This window comes from Rhizophagus irregularis, chromosome 4, assembly GCF_026210795.1.
Source record: "Rhizophagus irregularis chromosome 4, complete sequence".
Lineage (NCBI taxonomy): Eukaryota > Fungi > Glomeromycota > Glomeromycetes > Glomerales > Glomeraceae > Rhizophagus > Rhizophagus irregularis.
The window spans coordinates 599,186-615,990 of NC_089432.1; the positions used below are offsets into that span (position 1 = coordinate 599,186).

Genomic DNA, 16,805 nt, shown 5'->3' on the forward strand with positions numbered 1-16,805 from the left:
ATGAAATTTAATATTAAGAGGATTTTAATCCTCTTTATCTTATTATTTGTGATTGGATCAGTAGCAATCGAAACAAGCGTTCAAACCGTTAGTGGGGATAGTCTTCATTTGAAAGATTATACTAATGAAATTCAAAATCTTAATGAACCATACAAATTTATTAAAACCGATTATTTTAAACCCATTACACATCTTTCTTTCACTAATAAACCTGTAACTCGTTATTATCAATTGACATTGAAAAAAGTTAAAATGTCACCTGATGGTTTTGAAAGACCTGTTTGGAGTGTAAACGGTCAACATCCTGGTCCACTCATTCAAGCAAATAAAGGAGATAGACTTGTTTTAAATGTTACAAACAATTTTGATGATCCAGCAAGTATGTTTGTTTATAATTTATAATTGTTTATATTAATACTTATTGACATATTCACAATTCAATTATTTTTAGCTATTCACTGGCATGGTATGTTTCAACATGGTACAAATTGGTACGACGGAGTTCCAGGACAAGTAAGTAGACAATTTTTATATCATAGTTTTCTTTTTCTTTTTTTTTTCGGATTTTCTTTAATAATCAAAAAATAATCCCGTTCGTAATTAGACTCAATGTCCAATTCCAAACGATGTTTCTTTAGTCTATAATTTTAGTACAACCGATCAACATGGTACCTACTGGTATCACTCTCATTTTTTTGCCCAATACGTTGATGGTTTACGTGGATCACTTGTGTAAATTTTGATTTTTTTTTTATTAAAAAATGAATTATACATATATACTTATTGCTAATAATTTATATTTTTAACTCGATCAAAAAAAAGTGTTCACGACCCAGATGATCCATATTTAAATCAATACGATTTTGAATACCTTGTCGTGTTATCAGATTGGCATCATAAGTAAATATTTTTTCTTATAATGAATTTCAAAATTTGTTATATATATTTTTCTTAAAAAAATTATTTCTTTATTATAGTACAACTGGTGTTCTCTTACCACTTCAGGACGCTCCAGGTTATAGTGGTCTTCGCCCTATTCCAGATTCTCCACTTATATCCGGTCTTGGTAGATATAACTGTACCGCAGCTCCCCCTGGATCCAAATGTAAATCTAATCAACCATTAGCCGTATATAATGTTAAAAAGAATAAAAAATATCGTTTCCGTATAATCAATTCCTCGGCAGATGGTGTTTTCGTCTTCTCTATTGATCAACATAAACTTAAGGTTATAGAAGCGGATGGAATATATCTTAAACCAACCATAATTAAAAAATTACCCGTTGCCGTCGGTCAACGTTATTCCGTAATTGTTGATGCTAACCAACCAGTTGGAAACTATTTTATTCGTGGAACTCTCGATAAAAGATGTACTCCAATTAATAATGCAACAATTAATTTTAATTCCGCTATCGATTGGAATGGTCTTGGTATACTTCATTATGAAGGTGCAATAAATAAACCAAATTCGAAAGAATTCGATGATGATTTTACTCCTTGTCGTGATCTTGACAAAAAACATTTAAACCCTATTAAACCTATCACTAAATATGATGGTCATGTTACTGATTTTGTCAATATTACTATTACGTTCGGAAGGGATAAGAATCAAAGATTAAAAGCTTTAATTAATAACTCTTCATTCGTACCTCAAATGAATGATCCAACGGTCAATAAAATTACAAGAGATATCGATGCTAAAGATTTACCAAAAGAACAGAATTCTGTGATTTTTAATCACAATGGTGGTATTGCAGAAATTTACGTAAAAAACAATAACGGTGCCGATCATCCATTCCACATGCATGGTCATGTATTCGCTATAATGTATGTTGGTGAAAAAGGTGAAGTCCATGATAAAAGTAAATATAACAAGAGAAATCCTGTCGTTCGTGATACTTTAACTATTCCTGGAAATGGTTTTGTGGTTATTCGTTTCATCACTGATAATCCTGGTGTTTGGGCTTTCCATTGTCATATTGAATGGCACGTCGAACTTGGTATGGTTTTGGGAATTATAGAACTTCAAGATACTTTGAAAAAAGAAACTATACCGGAGGATGTTGTTGCTTTATGCTTAGAACATGATCTTCAAAAGAGGACAACTCGAAAAATGTTAAATTCAATTGTAATTAATGAAATTAGAAGTTACGATTAAAAATTAGTCAATAGATATTTTAAAAACTTTTTAGATAAAATAAATCAGTAATAATAATAATTAATAATAATAATTTTAGTACACTGTTTTTTTTTTTCTTTGATTTCACAAAAAAATTTTTCTCGCATTTTATTTTTTTCATTAGATAACAACTGAAACTTTCAATGTATCACTACTGCATAGTAATATATGAGATAACTATCATTTTAAAATAATAAAATTCGTTTAAAATTCTTATAATTTTATAATATTTTCGTTAAAAACTAGTTAAGCGATTAAATGAGTAGGACAATTTTTTCCATTAACTCGCCATTATTAACTGCGGACAGTATAACAATATTGTGCGATTTGCCACTACTTCTTTATGCGTAACAAATTATTGATATACTCGTGAAGTTTAATAATCATTTGATTTTCACGGCGCAGCTGCATAACTAACGGCTGCATGTGACTTATTAATTCTGGCCAGAATTATAAATTAGGCCAGAATTAAATTTTCGAAACCAAAAATAAGTGATCTTAAATTTAATAATTTTCAAATAATTTAAATATCGCTATAAGTAATAAATAACGATAAAAGTTTTTGGTAATAGGAACTCAATGTCTTAAATTATAAGAAGTAACTAAAGAATACAAAATATAAATAAAACTCTTAAAACTTCTGAAATGAGGTGATACTGTAAAATTATAAAAGTGAAAGACTGAAAAATAATTCCGAAAGTTAAACTCAAAAATCAATTATTGAAACTTTGAAATATCTACATATTCTACACATTCAGCACCATGTTGTGAATCTATAAGAGGTTATATATTAAAAAAGAATGTTCAATAAGGGTGATGGTGCGAACTACACTTCAATCCCTGCCAAAGTCAAGCGTAGCACTGAATAATTGCATCCCAATACATTTAATGCATTAAGAGGAGTATCAATTTACGTGAGAAGTTAAATTTCAACCCATATTCAAAAATAGTTCTCAGAACAACACATGAAAACATGACATTACTAATAATAATGAGTAATAATATTAACATGTTTCGACTGCTGCTGTTTCATGCATTTATTTTTGGGACAACTATTTCATATTTGGTTTTATTACCATAATTAAATTTATAAAAAAAAATATAAAATATTCAAAAAGATACACTAAATTAATTATAATCACTAGCGTATTTGCATATCCATTCTCACGCAATATCTTCATAACGAGAGCGATCAGTTTTATATATGTAAGCAATTTCGGAGTCAAACGTAATTTCTAATAATTAAAAAATTTCATTTGAGGAGGAATAAAGTTTTTTTTTTAATTTGGGATAAAAATATCAACATATTATTATTTTTTTATGTTGAATATTAGCATAAATAATACGCGACTGGATTTGGATCAGTCAGCAATGAACAAATTGATAATAACACTTGGAGAGAAATTATTATATTTTTTAATTGATAACTTTTGCCTTAAAGAATTATTATAACAATTTTATTAACAATTAGTGTTAATACTGGTGACCATAGAGGACCTAGGCGGTCTAGACCTATACATCCATCACTGTTGATACTTGGATAATAAACTTTTGTTTTAAAGATTATCTTGGGATATATGAGAGACTGAGAATAAGTTCTTACGATCAAAAATATACACACAACACAAATGAACACATTTATATAAAATATACACCGTTGGCGGTTTCAATGGATAACCTATGGGGAAATGAATATCAAGAAAAAATACACCACCCAAATACGGAGAGTTAGGCTATCCAATCAAAATGTAAAATTAAAGTTAAAATCTGGTATAAAAAGAAAAAAATAATAATTAGTAATGAAGAAAGCAATATTTGCTTACAGGACCAATAATTGCAGCTTCCCAATGAAAAAGGTCATCATCCCCATCACCAATAGGAGCAGCACTGATAAGCGGCATTGAATCATTATCTATATCATGTTTTTTTCGGTTTTTCCTAACAAACGATTAAAATTGATAATAAAGTTTTAAGTATTAAAAAAATTTCATAAAACTTACTTTACGTCGCCCATTTCGTTGTTAAGAGAAAAAATTACTGAAATTGATATTTTTTTCGCTTTTATTTTTTTATTGTTGAATCCAAATTTAATCACCAAAAAAGAAATTTACTATAATCAAAAGGTTTCATTAGGCCATTATAATGCACGTTAAATAAATAGGTCAAATAGTCAATAACAACTATTTTTATTTTCTGATTCCAAAAATGATATATTTTGGATTAATAATTGGTTTAGTGATACGACTGATACGCGTCTAAAGCCAAGTTCGTTCACGTGATCATAAGCCAATTATAATGTCTGGCTATTTATAGTGACCAATTAAGGTACGTGATTGAATACGCCCCTTTTATAACTAGTTAGTTCTTAAGATTTACATTGTTGTAACAAAAAAGTTGCCGTTTGAAAATAATATTTTTATAAACATCAAAATACTTTGTTCTATGCTTTATATATATATTTATTGACTTATCACCATTCTATTAAATGTATTTGCAAAAAAAAACCTCGTCTATTTGCATTTTCTCCCTATAATACCTTATAATAAATATATTGGTAATATACATTTAGCAAAAAAAAATATATCAAGAAGCAAGTATTCTTCTTCATGTTATTGGATATAATTAATTAACCACCTAACTAGTGATTTCACTATAATATGCGCGATAATGGTATGTTTTTTTTAATGGAACATACACCTTTATTGTAATATAATAAACTGGTCATTTTATTCATTTTATGTAATCATATTAAAAGCATGTCACTTTTCTTTACCATAAAAAATGATTATAACTAACATTTGAAACCTAATTGAGGAACAAAATTATTTTTTAGAAAAATGTATAAAATTTTAGTACATAATAAAAATTGACATGAAATGTTAATGAAAAAAATATTAATAGAAAATATCCTTTTGAAATTTCTGTTCACTGAACTATCTTCTATAATTATTAAAAATTGTCATGGCAATTTTTTCATTACACACTGTAAATGTTAATTAATTATTTCCTTTAATTTCATCAGTATCATAATTATAAAAAAAAAAATTGGAATGGAAAATGTAACAAGAAAGAAGGATAAATTTTTACATGTTATATTAATTAAAATATAAAGTTGTATCTATTTATTAAAACTTAAATTCTAAATTTTTCTATGAAAACTATTATTAGACCAATATTTTTTAATTCTAAACTAGACCTATACTGCTATGGCCGCCTATTTGTGGGCTTCAAAATATAATTAGTTGTAAATGTATAGTCAAATAAAATACTTTTTTTTAAAAATACCCAATTGTTTTATTATTCTTATTACTTATATAATAACTGTTCACATAATTTAGGTTTGTTTATGACATAGGAAGTGGTCGTGATGTTATTTGTTCTTTACTGTTATTTTACTTTTATTAGAAAAAGTTTAATACATTACACCTAGTGATGTTTAAAACCCTATATCCATCCTAATAAGCACAATAAAAATTTAATGTATAACAGATAACTGACATACTCAACTTTTGTAATAGGATTAACTAAAGGAAACATAGTCACCTTAGTAGTGAACACGCTGGGACAAAGTCCATGTCATGTCCACAAGTGGCTTTAATATCATTTTTGCCCAAATGAACTGATATTTGCATTGTGACTTAAATGAAATTTCAGGGACTTGGCCCCATTCTGATAATTTATTCAGAATATCATCATGTAGCCAGGCTGTTGGTATGTCATAAATCAAAATTGTATGCACTTGACCTTTTTGCATCTCATGAATTACATTGTTGTTCATGGTTAATCTAGTGATCTTGCCCTTTTTATCTTTGATTCCATCTGTGTTATATCTAATGAAGTTGGTGTACAAATGGGCTTTGATGTAGATGTGCAACTGATTGATTATTGAGATCACCTTCCTATACCTATGGATTGATCACATTTACATTTACTAATATATGCACTTGTGATTGCTCTTTAGCCTTCTCTTTATTCTGTGGCTGTGGCTGCTGCACCTTAGATCATTTTTGGGTGAGAGAAAGAAGATGATGCTATTTGTTCTAAGGAAGAATATTCTTTAGTTCCACTTTCTATTTTGGTCAGGTGATTTATAACATATATTTGTAACATTATTAACCTAAATTTTACAATAACTTTTTTTTTTTTAAAACAATGCAAAAATCTTGAAATATCTGCTATTTTAGTTATATTTGTTTCATGTTTATTTTTGATTGGTACCATTAGTGATGATGGTTATGTTGTTTGTGTTGTTGAATTCTTTTGTATGAGAGCAATTCTTTATTCTATAACAGATTTGAAGATCCTTCATTATGTGAATCAGTTTTTATTCATGGAACTATAATACTATTATTTGATTTTATTTTTGCTGATATTAAACTGAAATTCCAAAAGTTCACAGTACAATTGATCTTTTGCAAAAAAAAAACACTTCTATTGTACTATATATGAACTGTTAAACTTTCCTTCCTTTTGTTAATGCATTCTTGAATCATCCATTTGATAGGTGAGTTAAATTTATAGTAAATGGAGTAAATTGATCCTTAGATAAATATGGGTTTTACTTGTATTTGTAAAGTATGTTCACTTTCTGTTAATTCTGCATGCCTAAAGTCTTTCCATAAAGTAGTACAGTTTGTTATATTATAAAAATATCTTCCTTATCAATAAGAAGATGTACATTACTTGTAATAAAGACCAACTTGTGCTGTTAAAAATTTTCTGTAACTAATAAATATCCACTCCATTCCCTTATCTTTTTCTCCAATACTTTGTTGCTCAATAATTCTTTCATTTAATGTCTCATTATATGTTGCAACTTCATTATTATATTTCATCTGCTTAAAAATTCTTTCAGCTATTTTCGCAACTTCATTATTACTTTCAGTTGAGGTCGTAAATACTTGTTTTCATGTTACTAAATGAATTACATTTTCTTCCTTAAGTGATGATGTTACTTCAGATTCATCATTTAAATCAATGTCTGTTTCATATATTAATGTCATACAATTGTAAAACTTATATATTTGAAATGTATTCTTATTATCATCAACTCAAGAAATAGCTGTGCTTTTTTGCAAGATACCATTAGAAATAATGGCTACCTCTTATTGGTGTCATGTAACAACTGATACAATTAAAGATTATGAAAGATGGTGAATACAAATTTATTTAATACATTAATATCCTTACTTTTTTTTAATGATGGTTGTGCTTGTGATCATAATCAAACAATCATTTTTTCTTTGCAGATGCAATAGACACAAAAAGTATATATATGATAGATAGTTGTAATGTTTGTAATTATAGGTATATTATTTGCCAGTTTAGATTAGAATTTTTCGTTATATTAGGAATTGTTTTGTTATTAAGATTGTTTACCGATATTGCTAAACATTGCTGTAGCAATTCCTTAAGCACTTCTTGATTTTTCTGTAGCGATTCCTTAAGCACATCTTGATTTTTTGTGGTGTGTGCTTCGATTATAGTTGCTATATTATTGTCAGAAATTATTTCATAGTACAATTATTATTATTATCATCTACTTTTACTACTTTTACTTTTCTTTTCTAACATTATATTTTTTATCTGTGAATTTTGTGATTTATATGATACTATATTATGTGCACAATGACCTTTAACAATTCATGTCTTAATTTATAAACATCTTGTCTTACAGCTGATCAATACCATGATTATAATAAGAAAATTAATATTGAAAACCTTTATTATTCATTTCTTTTGTATTTTTAAATAATTCATGGGTTATAGAATTTGGTAAATTAAGTGCATTTTCTAAATTGTTGGCAAGCTTCCATAAAGAATCTTGATTTTACAGTTTATTCTTCTCTAATTAAAGCTATATCACCTATATATTCTGATAATAGCATTGTAAGATAATCTCTTTCAGCTTGTATAGATGATATTTGTTTTTTTAAATTTTCACTATCCATACAATTCCTACATATATTTTTATGAAAGAATAGTCACATCAATTATCAAATATTTTTCACAACTGCTCATAAAAATGGAAACATTAAAAATTAGAAAGAATACCAGAAACTGGTAACTACTTGACCTGGTCATTATTTTGGTTTTGATGAAGCTCTTGAAAAATTTGATGTAATGTTTATTTGCAAAGCTCTAAATTCAGTACAGAGTTCTTGTTTAGACCTTGACTTTCTTTCTTACTTTATCTGCCACTTCCAAATGTTGTTCAACAAAGGTCTTTTTAAACTCAACTGCCAAATTTTGGTTGATGTTGTTTGAATGTCCAGGCAATTTTGGCAACTCCAGAAAGCTTAAATATGTAGTATAATCAGTTGCTACGCATAGTGGCATCATAAGGTACTGCCCGTACTGGTTACTTCCTTTTCCAAAAATTGGCATAAACATAAATGATTTTTGTAAATTTTGATCATCAATAGCATATGATAAGAAATGGTTACAAATCTTGCATAATTACTTTTCCAGCAACTGGAAAAAGTGGAGAAAATGCCAACAAATTTTTAAATTGCATATTATAATCCTTAGCTAAACTAATAACCCAACAAAATCATAGTACTATACTTTTAACATATTATTTATTATTATCATATTCATATTCAATATTATCTATAGTTTTACCTTTTTGATACAAGTATTTCATATTACTATGCCAACAGCTATTCCAATTAACTCTAATACATAATAAGTAGCTTGGTAATCAATAACTTTTCCAATTTATTTTAGTATGAGAATCCAAGATTTGCAGCTAAGTTAAAAATACCATATCCAGAAAATATTGTTATTAAAGCACTACTCATCTTTTGAAATATGCTATTAACCTAAAAATAATCTTGCATTATCTTTTTTTCATGATAGGATATTAATTATCTAAAAATTACTTCTTCATAAGCGATATCTAAATAATTGTTATTTGAAATCCTTACATCATTATAATACATTTCACATGTATATGATTCTAATGGCAAATCACAAACTTGTAAATTAAAATAATAATCATATAATGTAAAATATGCTTCATCATCAATTCTGGCAAGCAAAGTTCGAATTAGAGGAAAAATTGTAAACATTTTGGATTTTCTCTTTTATCTAAAATTAAAGCATTTGGCCTGATATATTTTTGTCTTCATCTTAGTCATTTGAATATTTAAATTTGTACACCTTTCCAATAATCCATCCTAAAGATGCAAATAATCTTTCAATATTTTCATTATTTTCATTATTGCTTTTTCTACACATGATATAAATTTTTAAGTAATAGAAGTAAGTGAACACTCACCATCTGTTCCACCCTTTTAAAAATTCTTTGTGATTTATAGTTCTTTAATTAAGGCAAAGAAATTGTTAAATTCTTTTTTAATAATTGTTTACCAAGATTATAAATAATTATATATCAATATTCAGTAATAATTCTAGTAATATTTTTATGAATAAATATCTTGATTACTTTTTTTAAAAAAACTTTCAAGTAATAGAAGTGAGTTATGAATTTGAACTACTTATTAATTCATAATTTTCAAAAAATTTTGATAAATTAATTTCTTTCAAAAATTCTTAGTAATTTAAGGTTTCTTTAATTTCCTTCATTTTTTTTTTTTTGATAATAAAAGAAATACAATATGTTAACCTCTCTTCTATAATGATTATTATCATCATTAACTTTTAGTATTTATAAATAATAATTAATATTTGTTTTAAAGTTCTTGTCTTTAACTTTAAATCCAACTAGACCAAAATTCTTTTGCTGACCTAATATGACATAAAGTCCCAAAGTTCATTGCAAAAGAATCCAATGGATAGCCTATAGAACTAAAAGCACCTAGATACATTTTCGCCAAATCATCTAATATTCACACCCAAAATTTCTTTGATTTGATTAGATCTTTATTTGTCCTATGTTTTGTAGGAAAAATGAGTATGTAATGTTAAACAAGTATTTCAATCTAATTTCTTTTTTTTTTAATTTTTTTTTAAATATTTAGAAATTTCAAGGAATTTGGTTTAAATGAATTTAAATGAAATTTAAAATAATAATTTCATTAAGGATGAATGTAGAAGTACCACCAAAAGATCACAAATTGAGCTTTTGTGGCTGTTTGGAAATGTAAATTTCTTCTTTTAATCTCTAATATCTTTATGGTCAGTAAAAAAATAGTCTTAATTAGAGATGCTGGGCGAAACTGAAATATTTAGTCATTTGATGAAATTGAAATAGTTTAAACATTTAAAATTAAAAGTTGAAATCAATATTTCATGGTATTTCTATAAATTTTTCATAAATTTCCTTGAATTTTTCATAAATTTCCTTGAATTTTTAATTATAAATAATTACTTAAAATTATATATTTTTATAATAAAACTATAATTTTATATAATTAAAATTAAATTAAAAATTATTATTATATAGTTTAGTCAATGATGAAACTGAAACTAGTTGGTGATGAAACTAAAATTTTTGGCAAAAAGAGTTTAGGCAGGCATCACTAGTCTTGATTATTTACTCTATCTCCAGACAATCAGTTAGTGTATAATCATTACAGCTATAGTACATTTTGTCATTCCTTATTCTTATTGGTTATTATTTGTGAGCTTATACATGGTTGAGAAAATAGTTGATGTCTGGTAAATTTGCTGGTTAGCCAAATGTGAGTGTGATTGATATTTAATTTGTTATTTATAAATATAATATTTTTTTTATTTTTAAGGAAATGTGAGAGAAGAAATTTAATTTATGAGCAAAATAAAAAAATTGCCAAGATATATAACAATAAGGGTGGCTTAAATATTTAGTTATGGCTTTGATTTTTGTTCTATATGTGGCTTTTTGTAAGAAGAAATCTTCTATAGAATGCCTATTATGGCTTGGAACTAAAATAATATTTTCTAAAATGATTGTTATCATATGTATTAAAAATAAGTTGAGAAAATTAAATCAAGTTATACAGTCTAAAATAAAGCTGGCAGCACAGCCCTGGTGAGGCTGTTCTCAAAGTTATAATCAAGTTATTCAGTCTGAAAATGAAGCTGGTAGCACAGCCCAATGAGTTCATTATGGCTGTTCTCAAAGTTATTGCTGTGTTAATTTGAGTCATGTGAAAGGTTTGTTGTTGCAAATCAAATTTCAGTAAGAGTATATTGAATTTGCAAAAATCAAATTTTAGGTATAATAAAATAATAATTCTTTATGATAGTAATTCAAAAACAAATATACTTGATCAACTAATGTAAAATATATAATGAAAATATGTATTTTATGAGTCCGGTAATTTCTTAAAGGGAAATGCCATCGAATATTGCAGTACAATTAAGATTTTTATAAAGTAAAATACTAGTTTATTAGACAACCCTATAAAAAAATGTTGGAAAAAACTCTGATAAATGATCATTTTTCTAGGTTTTTTTTATAGGAATTAAGCTTGACAATTAACAGGAAAAAAAACATAGTCTCAAGAAAATCATAACCATTGGCAGATGAGCTAAATAATTTTTTAGTATTATTTGCACACAATATTATTGCTAACAAGAGGTTCAATCATAGTTCATTGGAAGAGCAGGTGGAAGTAATTTGATAGGGTTGAATTTTTTTGAATATCATTAATAAGTATGGTATTATTAATAAAGTAAAAAGTTCAAAGTTCAAGTAAAAGGACCTGTTAATATAATAATGGCTCCAGTAAATAGTTTTTGTATAAATTTATACCAAACGGGCTCATTGGCTCGAAATTAGCTCAAATTTATGCAAAAAATAATCCAAATTTAAGCCAATATAGAGCCAATTATATATGGATGAGCCCATTTGGTACAAATTTATACAAAAACTATTTACTGGAATGGTATAATAGCTTTGAAACATATGGAAGAAGGATCTGTAATAAAATATAATACTTGAATTGAGGAATCACATAATTATTCAATAAGTCACATTGATCGCATAAGAAAGATATAAGGTTTAAAGTTCAATTCATTATAATGTTTTCTACAGATCAATTTTTTGTGACTTACTAAGCGTTGTATCCTTTTTACAAATTATTTATTAAGAAAACTCAATATACAGTAATAGCTCATTTATTTATTTCCCTAAATTAACAATTAACATTCTAATTTATTTTCAAATAAAAAATTACAAGAAAAATACATAATTATCACTAAAATACTTTTCAAGTAAGTGAATTGGAAAGTATAGTACATATATGCCATATTAATAATAATTGGTGTTATTAATTCAATAAGATATTTTCAAGTTTCTGGATCATAAATGGTATATGGTATATAAACATTTTAGATTTATTGTTAATTACATAATTTCATATTATCTTCAAAATAAGAACTATATAATAGAATATTAGACTCTAAATCATTCTTTTAAAAGTGCTTTTAATTTATTTTGAGCATATTCATATCCTTGTTCGGCAGATTTCTTATACCAAAAAATTGCTTGATCAACATCTTTATTAATTCCATCTCCACATTCATACATTAAAGCAAGATTATATTGAGCTATATCATTTCCTAAATTTGCTGCTTTTTGATATAATTCAATTGCTTTTTGTTTATTAACATCAGTTCCAATTCCATTATCATAACAACATCCTAAATTATTTATTCCATGTGAATTTCCCAATTCTGCCGCAATATGATATAACTCAAATGCTTTCTGTGTATTAATGTCAGTTCCAATTCCAATATCATAACAATATCCCAACAGATTTATTCCACCTGGATATTCTTTTTTTGCCAACACCTTAGACAATTCAAAGGTTTTACCAAGATTATTATCAATATCATTTCTATCCATGTACAAAATAGCAAGGTCAAATTGAGCTGAATTGTTTTCTAACTCCGTTGCTTTTAGATATAATTCAAATGCATTTTGTTTATTAACACTCATTCCAATTCCATGACAATTAAAATATCCAAGTAAATAAATAGAATTTGAATTATTTTGATTATTTAAAAGCCAATTGCAAATTTCTTGTAAAGTTATATTAAGATTATTAATACAATCAAGAATATGTTGTTTTCTTTCATTTTTATCTTTTCCTTCATTTACCTCTTTAAAATAAAAATTTACCAAATCATCAACTACTATACTTAAATCTTCTTCAAATATATTTTCATGAATATTTTGAATTGTAGGACCAATTTCCTTTTTATTTATTTTATCAAAATTTTGAATAAAAATTTGTGATAATTCTTCATATAGTTGCTGTTTACTTGGTAATTTTGGGTTTAATTTGTAACATTTATTAGTTTTATTATTATTGGACATTGTAAATGATAAATAAAAATTAAGGAAAAAAATTTTAATTTGACGAGCAATGCATTTATATTATTTATGGTAATACTGCAGATCAATTTTCTGCAACTCTTTAAGCCACCACTTACGTCATCGATCCTTACGTATGCAAATCATTTTTTCTTTTAAGCAAAATTTTTTTATAAACATTTATTTATTTCTTTAATTTTCAATATCATATTGTAAGCTACAATTATTAAATTTTAACAGATTTTAAAGAGAATAAAAAAAAATTTTAGACTATTAGAATAAACAAATAACTTACAAGAAAAATAAATAATTAACACCGAGGGATTTAAATAAACGAGGATGAAAATATGCGTAATAAATGAAAAATTGATGACACATTTCGTATTTTGAGTCTATATTTGGCGTCATTGATTTCATTTCAACAATGATATAAAAATATTATAAAATGACTAAATAATGAAGTTAATATAATAAAATATAAATATAAAAATTAAAATTTTGCTACACATTTAAAAGCATATTCAATTTATTTTGAGCATTTCCATATCCTTGTTCAGCAGATTTTTTATACCAATACATTGCTTGATTTAAATCTTTTGTAATTCCATTGCCAGTTTCATACATTAAGCCAAGATTATATAGAGCTACATCATTTTCCAAATTTGCTGCTTTTTTAAATAACTCAATTGCTTTCTGTACATTAACTTCAGTTCCAACTCCTTTTTCATAACAACACCCTAAGCTATTTATTCCATTTGCATTTCCTAGATCTGCTGCTTTTTGGTATAATTCAAATGCTTTTTGTTTATCAACACAAGTTCCAATTCCTCCTTCATAACAACATCCTAAGTTATTTAATCCACTTGAATTTCCTAAATTTGCCGCCTTTTCATATAATTCAAATGCCTTTTGTGTATCTACTTCAGTTCCAATTCCCATATCATAACAATATCCTAACAAATTTATTCCACCTGGATATTCTTTTTTCGCTAATATTTTAGATAATTCGAGTGCTTTATCATAATTTTTATTAATATCAATTCCATCTATATATATATTGGCAAGATCAAATTGAGCTGCACTGTTTTCTAATTCTGCTGCCTTGTGGTATAATTTAAATGCATTCAGCTTATTAGTAACCATTCCAATACCATGAAAATTAAAATATCCAAGCAAATAAATAGAATTTGAATCATTCTGATTAATTAAAAGCCAATTACAAATTTCTTGTAAGTTTATCCTATGATCATTAATATAATCAAGAACATGTTGCTTTCTTACATTATAATCTTTTCCTTCATTTACTTCTTTAAAATGAGAATTTGTCAAAACATCAATTACAATACTTAAATCTTCTTCAAATATATTTTCATGAATATTTTGAATTGAAGGTTCAATTTCTTTTTTATTTATTTCATCAAAATTTTGAATAATAGTTTGAGATAATTTTTCACTTGATAAATTAGAGTTTAATTTGTAAATTTTAGTATTATCAGACATTTCAGAATTGAAAATAAAAACAAGACAAAAAATATTTAATTTGTCACAACATATTTATTTATAATAACTGTAGTACCGCAGATCATTTTCCGCGGCTTTCTACGTCACTGTGTACATACACATAGACATGTAAATCATTTATTAAGTTAAGATCCCAATAATCAAATATTTATAAATTAAGAAAAATCTAAATTAATAGAAACGAAATGATAATCACCAAAGGGATTTAAGAGGTTAAAAATGTAAAAAATAAAAAAATTAGGCGTTGTTAATTCAATAATTGATTCAAAAATTATCAAAATAACGAAAAAGTGTATTTGAAAAAATAAAAACAACATTATATTGTTTCATTAAATTTCGATTGATTGTAAATGTAATTACTCATACATTTGATATAATTAAATTAAACTCTATAATAAAATAAATAAATTTAAATATCATATAATCTATTCATTTAAAAGTTCTTTTAATTTATTCTGAGCGCCAAGGTACCCTTGTTTAGCAGATTTATTATACCAATATATTGCTTGATTCAAATTTTCTGTAATTCCATCCCCATTTTCATACATTAAAGCAAGATTATATTGAGCCACATCATTTCCTAAATTTGCTGCCATTTGATATAATTCAAATGCTTTCTGTTTATTAACATCAGTTCCAATTCCATTATCATAACAACATCCTAAGTTATTCATTCCAGATTTATGTCCTAAAAGTACAACTTTTTGATATAATTCAAATGCCTTTTGTTTATTAACATTAGTTCCAATTCCTCCTTCATAACAACATCCTAAATTATTTATGCCATGTGAATTTCCTAATTTTGCTGCTTTTTTATATAATTTAAATGCCTTTTGTGTATTAACGTCAGTTCCAATTCCCATATCATAACAATATCCTAACAGATTTATTCCACCTGGATATTCTTTTTTTGCTAATTTTTCAGATAATTCAAATGCTTTATCATGATTTTTATCAATGTCAATTCCGTCCATACACATATTTGCAAGATCAAATTGAGCTGCATTATTCTCAATTTCTACTGCTTTTTTATATAATTCAAATGCATTTTGCTTATTAACGTTTATTCCGATACCATAAAAATTAAAATATCCAAGTAAATAAATAGAATTTGAATCATTTTGATTATTTAAAAGCCAATTACAAATTTCTTGCATATTCATATTACGACTATTAATATACTCAAGAACATGTTTTTTTCTTTCATTTTTATCCTTTCCTTCATTTATTTCCTTAAAATAAAAATTTACTAAATCATCAACTACTATACTTAAATCTTCTTCAAATATATTTTCATGAATATTTTGAATCATAGGTTCAATTTCTATTTCATTTATTTTATCAAAATTTTGAAATATATGAGATGACATTTGAAAATTTAATTCGTTATATTTGTTAATTTTAGTATTATAGAACGTTGTGAACGACGATAAAAATTAAATTAAGGTTAAAAAAAAAAATTTTAATTTTTCACAACATATTTATTTATTGTAGTACTGCAGATCAATTTTCTGCGCCGACTTCGATCATCATAGGATTTTCAGCAAATAATCCTTTAAACGTCATTTGTTAATTTATTAGAAAAAATTATGGCATCCAATATATTCTTAACTTAAACGCATCGTTTTAAGGCTAATTTATTTCAAAAACAAAAATTAATAATAATTCTAATACATTAAGTCATTAACTGGATGCTTCAATTAGAATGTCGATCGCGCTTTAAAATGTAACTCCATTGTTAATTTTGATCAGCGATTTACGTCTTTTGGGTTCATGTAAATCATTTATTAAAAAAAAAATTTTTTTTATTATTAAAGTACAAGTTATAATAAATAAT

General features: G+C 25.9%; 5 protein-coding genes across 5 annotated transcripts; 1 reads left to right on the forward strand and 4 right to left on the reverse strand.

The window, feature by feature from the left end:
- On the forward strand, nt 1-2,157 carry OCT59_023506 (uncharacterized protein; the record flags this gene model as incomplete). The annotated part of the gene is made up of 5 exons (XM_025323314.2): nt 1-379; nt 452-513; nt 605-732; nt 823-900; nt 978-2,157. 5 exons carry the CDS (start codon nt 1-3, stop codon nt 2,155-2,157), a joined length of 1,827 nt encoding a protein of 608 aa, XP_025171242.2.
- Nucleotides 2,158-9,047: 6,890 nt separating this feature from the next.
- OCT59_023507 (uncharacterized protein) lies at nt 9,048-9,251 on the reverse strand (the record flags this gene model as incomplete). Its single annotated transcript, XM_066134741.1, has 1 exon — nt 9,048-9,251. One exon carries the CDS (start codon nt 9,249-9,251, stop codon nt 9,048-9,050), a length of 204 nt encoding a protein of 67 aa, XP_065990834.1.
- A 3,284-nt stretch (nt 9,252-12,535) lies between these two features.
- On the reverse strand, nt 12,536-13,450 carry OCT59_023508 (uncharacterized protein; the record flags this gene model as incomplete). The annotated part of the gene is made up of 1 exon (XM_066134742.1): nt 12,536-13,450. The coding sequence occupies one exon, from the start codon at nt 13,448-13,450 to the stop codon at nt 12,536-12,538; it is 915 nt and encodes a 304-aa protein (XP_065990835.1).
- A 164-nt stretch (nt 13,451-13,614) lies between these two features.
- On the reverse strand, nt 13,615-14,947 carry OCT59_023509 (uncharacterized protein; the record flags this gene model as incomplete). The annotated part of the gene is made up of 1 exon (XM_066134743.1): nt 13,615-14,947. One exon carries the CDS (start codon nt 14,945-14,947, stop codon nt 13,949-13,951), a length of 999 nt encoding a protein of 332 aa, XP_065990836.1. The 3' UTR covers nt 13,615-13,948.
- A 446-nt stretch (nt 14,948-15,393) lies between these two features.
- On the reverse strand, nt 15,394-16,338 carry OCT59_023510 (uncharacterized protein; the record flags this gene model as incomplete). The annotated part of the gene is made up of 1 exon (XM_066134744.1): nt 15,394-16,338. One exon carries the CDS (start codon nt 16,336-16,338, stop codon nt 15,394-15,396), a length of 945 nt encoding a protein of 314 aa, XP_065990837.1.
- Nucleotides 16,339-16,805: the final 467 nt, after the last annotated feature.